This window comes from Centroberyx affinis, unplaced genomic scaffold, assembly GCF_046629955.1.
Source record: "Centroberyx affinis isolate AG114_WGS23_722 - 3 ecotype Tasmania unplaced genomic scaffold, CSIRO-AGI_Caff_v1 ptg001328l_1, whole genome shotgun sequence".
Classification (NCBI taxonomy): Eukaryota; Metazoa; Chordata; class Actinopteri; order Beryciformes; family Berycidae; genus Centroberyx; species Centroberyx affinis.
Window position 1 is genome coordinate 223,313 of NW_027279826.1, and position 5,452 is coordinate 228,764.

The following is a 5,452-nucleotide window of genomic DNA, read 5'->3' on the forward strand; positions in this document are numbered from 1 at the left end:
CACCAGCTTCTAACCACAGCACAGCAGTGGTTCATGTTGCACAACATGGAAATATATGTTTTCAAAGGGCAATTTCATCTTATTAAAAATCTTATTAAATCTCTGCCAGGAATTATTTTACCATAAAATGGTCTTGCTGCAAATTTCATTTCCAAAAACATACAGAGGAAATACTGCACATTTCTATGCACACTCACACACATGCTCTCTCTCTCTAACTCTGCGGGTGTGTGTGTGTGTGAGAGAGAGAGAGAGGGAGAGAGAGAGTACACCCTCTCCTAACCTACAGCTATATTTCAGTGAATTCTTGCTTCCTTATTAAGTAAGGTAGCAGGCCTACCTCACTCCACCCCAATCTGTTTTGGATCTGAGCGGTTGTGGCTGTTGTTCTTGTTGCTGTTGTTGTTCTAATTGCTGTTGCTGCTTCTCCTCCAGTTACCCCGCTGAACTCAGACACCCATGGCTCACACTTTTCAGTAACATGCAGTTGTGTTGACAAGTACTAGAGTTCCCACTCTAGCTGCCTGTTCCAGTGCGGCTCCCCCATCTGCTCCCCACCACCACCTCCTCTTCCCCCTCCTCCCCCATCTCCTTCTCTTTGAAGCCTGTGGGATGATGATGACACCCGCCGTAATCGGTGGATGCTCAGCTTCTGACATGACATGCAATCGAGAAAACCTTCCGAAGCGATCCGAGTTTTCTTTGTCGAATTCAGAGTCAGACACAGAACGCCCTCTGATGGAGGGAAAGGCCTTTCCCAGGAGAAAAGGGAAAGTCGCTGGAGTGGGGGTGGGGTGAGGCAGGTGTCTTGATTGACAGCACTGTTGAGAAAAGAAAGCAGGCTCGTGGTCTTATCTGATGCTGTGCTGACCTGCCTCTTTTCCAACTGGATGTGGGATCAGCTAAAGTTCGGAGGAGTGACAAGCTTTGTATACAGTAACTCTGCTTCTGTGGAAGACCGGTTGTGGGGGAGCGAGAGAATGAGTAAGAATGAGCAGGCTTCTGGACAGGGAGTGGTGGTACTATCACCGGTAGAATAAAAGGGAGTTTTGAATAGAGACGAGAGAGACATGCACATAATCAAGAGGAGGCAGGAGGAGGACGAGACAGAGAGAGAGAGAGAGAGACAGAGAGAGAGAGGGAGAGGAGAGACCAACCCAGCAGGTTTTGCCGTCCATGCTTGCATTCTCCCCATTCTTGCTGAGCAACAATTCTTGAACACTGATTCATTGGCCAACTTCCGGAACAAACTGTGCCTGTAGATCTCTCTTCCTGGGCCTGTGGTATCTGTTAGGCCACCTTGTGCATGCCAACCTCTCTCTTTTTCCCTCCCTCTCATAACATTCCTATATGCCGCCTATGCCTAAATATAATGTGTGTTTATTTTAAACTTCATTCAGCATGAATCATGCAGACATATTTTGATTTAACAGGAAGACAGACTGACTGATGATCACACAGTGCAAAACATGTTCCCAGCCTCAGCCTTACAGAAAGTGTTTACTAAAGCTCTGGTTTCAGGCACAGCAGTTCCACCAGTACTTATGTTGTGCGTGTGTATGTTTACAGCCGTAGGTGAAGGTGAAGTTAGGCTATTTCTGATGCAGGGCCTGTGTGGGAGTCCCCGTGTTTACCAGCAGCAGCAGCCGTGGTTTGAAGAAAGGAGACGGATCAGCTGTCCTTTTCTTATAAGTGGGTATCGGCTGGGGCAACAGTTTGGTTTTAAGTGTAACCTGACAACCCTGTCAAGTCAGGGGCACTGGTTTACATGTTTAGTCTAATGTTACCCTGAGGAAAAATCACTACAATATTCCCACAGGGACTTCTAGTGTGTCTGTGGTGCTCAATATTAATAGAGTTTATAATGAACTCATTGTTTTTCATGGTGTTTTTCTGTCCTATGATAATATTAAAACAGGGATTTATGCTGTTTGTGGCACACAATAATGAGTTTATTGTGACCCTATCATGCTGTATGGATTTTTTTTTAATCTTCTATGGTATCACTATAATATTGCTATTGTTTTCATGGATTGTTTTGTTGTGATGTTGTGTATGGTATCCTTATAAAAGTTATTATTTGATTACTACTTGTGCTGAATACTTAAGAAAATTAGTCAAAATGATAGTGAGAATGTTAGAAAACACTTTTAGTTTTGATACAACACATGAAGTCAGTCCATAAATTAAAGCAATCACTAGTACAGGGAGCTTCAGAGCTCGACCACGTGTTGCCTCTGTTTTCTATGAGAGCTATTGAACGGTGCTTCGCCATTGGTCAGACATGGAGTTTGTCCCGCCTCCGAAGAGTTGCATATGGACATCTGATTGGCTTTACTGGGAGCCCGAGCAGTGGGCTGATGGCTTGGTTCATGAATATTCATGACCCGGTCCGCTGCGTGAGGCCTCACCCTGTCTTGCTGTCTGGCTCATCGGAACAGAATGTGGGCTGTGGTGATGTAATCTCAGCCACTCTTTCACTAGAACAAAACATAAACCGATATCCAGGGCAATAGATACCACGGTAAGTCCTGTTTGGGATGAGACTGTTGACCACTGAACGCGGACTGACTGTACTGTTGTGCGTAATATAACTGTAGAAATGAATATCTGGGCATGAAGACTTTGTATTACTTTATATTTTCACGCTTTTCTGCATTCAGTGGAATTGGATGTGCCTTAACTAACAATTAGAAGCCACTCCTCTTCTAGTAACTGTGCCAAACATCTCTGCTGCCTGTGCTATTCCAGGTCATTGGGGTCCGGTTACAGCTGCAGAGGAAGAAAACCTTGACTAACAGGTTCTGGGACCGCCCTTGAACACGAAACCACCTGCTCTATAAGAAGAGGACTCGCACCACATCAGGCAGAAAAGAGCGAGAAGAGGGCACTAAAACTCACCAAGGGACAACAAAACAACCGTGCCCAACTATCAACGCAGCTCGCCTGACACGAATTACAGGGCAGCCAATCTCTGCTGCAGCATTACAGACAACCAGCCGCTTCTGTAAGCCGATTAGAGCAGAATTAGAGCAGGACGAGCACAGAGAGACTGAAAAAAACTATCTCGTGCATTTGACAAGCAGCTCGGATCTTCATTTTCACTCCTGCTTCTACGGGAAGAACAGTCTCGCCAAGATGATGATGCAGCTGTCAGAAACCCCCAACCAGAAAAACTCCCTGTTCAACGCCATGAACCGCTTCATCGGTGCGGTCAACAACATGGACCAGACCGTCATGGTGCCCAGCCTGCTGCGGGACGTCCCCCTGGACGAGGAGAGTGAGATGAGCACCATGAAATCATACATGGACGACAGCGACATGTACAGCTACTACCAGCTGCTCAAGTCCATCCGCAGAGACATCGAGTGGGGCGTCCGGTGCGCCGGAGAGAGGCGCATGGAGAGCATGAAGATCACCCGCATGGATTCATCGGCATCCTGCTCATCCTCGATATCATCCGAGGAGGACGAGGAGGAGGACGAGGACTTGGAGAAGCAGTTCCAGTACCACCTGACCGGGCTCCAAGGGGTGCTGTCCAAGCTGACGCTACAGGCCAACTCTCTCACCAAGCGCTACAAACAGGAGATTGGAATTGGAGGATGGGGCCAATAAGCTGAGAGCCCACAGAACCCGAAGTCCCTCCCCAATCAATGGTGATTATACTGTGGACTGGCCAGTAAGGAGTCCATCTGAACTGAATTATCAATAGGCTCTATAGTCACTTCTAATGAAATTCACTGTCAAGAATTTGAATAGTAGAGGAAGAGACTTTAATTTGCTGCCTATAGGCCTATGTGGTGTTGGTCTCTTGTGGTATAGACTGTTGATGTGTTGATCCTGAAGAGAGCAGCTGTGTATACTGTACACCCAGGTTCATCTTTTCCTCAGATGTTTTGCACTCATGCCTTCAGCTCCTGCGATATACACAGATGAAACATATTTATTTAATGGTATATAATTTATTACCTCACACTGTATGCTTGAGAGCTGTATGTTATTTGAAAGTTGGAAGGAGCGGCCTGCATGAACTACAGGACCTGACATTCAAGAACGCCCCGCTGGGGGAATATTGACGCAAGAATTAGCTCTTTCACTGATGCTGATGATGTCAATGTGTTCAGATGTGTTTGTCCGTGTATGACCGGTGCTGCTTCCAATCTGACGTGTCTGTGTCTTTAAATTGTTTTGGAATGGAAGGAGGCGGATGCTTGCGCACAGCCTATGATCTCCCAATGCCCTACATGATCAATGAACTGGAAGCGACTGATAATTCTCCTATACAGAGAATAATGAAGGTTTCCACAAGATGCATTGTTGTTCCTGTTATTTTGTTGCTATTACTAAGGTATTATTGGAGATGTTCAAATCCCAACTGTCAATATAAGCAAAAGCTTTTGTATGTATGACTCCTGTTTTTGTACTGAAACTATTTGTTTCTAAAATAAACTTTTTTTTATGAATTTACTCAATTTGTTATGTATAATTTATTTCAGAGGAGAAGATATGGTAAAAATGACCATTACATTACAGCAATAAATAAACAATACACGCTTGTGTGTTGTAAACTGAATTAGTCCTATACATAACATTAAGACATGTATTTATTTCAACTGATTTCTGCTCTCTGCTATTCCTTGTAGTGCAGTGTCAGTGTTTGTAGAGGGAGTACCAGCAACACAATGTAGAAGTTTCCCCTGACCCAAAGTACAAATTCAAACATTTATTAAATAATACTGTTTCAGACATGCTGAGTATCTTGATGTTTCTACATCTCTTAGTGGGAATTTCTGCTGCTCGCCCCCCAGCCTTAAAAACGGAATTTGTATGAATGCCATGCAGAAACAGCATGTAAAAACTGTTAAGACTCAGTAACAACTGCTGTTTCTCCTTCTTGCCAATTAGATGCTATTCAGAAAGGTCATTTTACTGCATTCTAGATCAGAGGTTCTCAACCTTTTTCATATCAAGGACCCTAATTTAGTTCACATTAGAGCCATGGACCCCCATTTGATGAGATTTTGTCTCTCGGACCAAAATCTGAGAATATTTTTTTTGTTAGATATGATTTTGTCGAGAATTCCATGACTACCTTTATTGTAGGTAGAGAGATAACAGTGAAACTAAGATAAAAATAGTCATTTTTCTACATTCTCTAATTGTGTTCACTTCTTGTAAATGAAATAATGGTGAAGTTTAACAATTCATCAATTTGCTGGGGACCCCCTGGAACCCCCTCAAGGACCCCTGGTGGTCCCCGGACCCCACGTTGAGAACCACTGTTCTAGATAATGCATCCTGCACCTAAAACTTCCAAAGATTTGGTTTCAGTACTGGATGATGGCAGATGTGCCGTGTTCAAATTGTGTATGTTTTTCTTTAAGTACTCCCTCTTGAATGAGAAAAAGTGCTAATAACACATCAGTATTATTTACGGCTGTGGTAACAGCTC

At 44.1% G+C, this 5,452-nt stretch overlaps 1 protein-coding gene across 1 annotated transcript; it reads left to right on the forward strand.

The window, feature by feature from the left end:
• The first annotated feature begins 2,852 nt into the window (after positions 1 to 2,852).
• On the forward strand, positions 2,853 to 4,467 carry LOC139649326 (mid1-interacting protein 1-B-like). Its single transcript, XM_071525690.1, has one exon. The coding sequence runs from the start codon at positions 3,139 to 3,141 to the stop codon at positions 3,613 to 3,615; it is 477 nt and encodes a 158-aa protein (XP_071381791.1). The 5' UTR covers positions 2,853 to 3,138; the 3' UTR covers positions 3,616 to 4,467.
• The last annotated feature ends 985 nt before the right edge of the window (positions 4,468 to 5,452 follow it).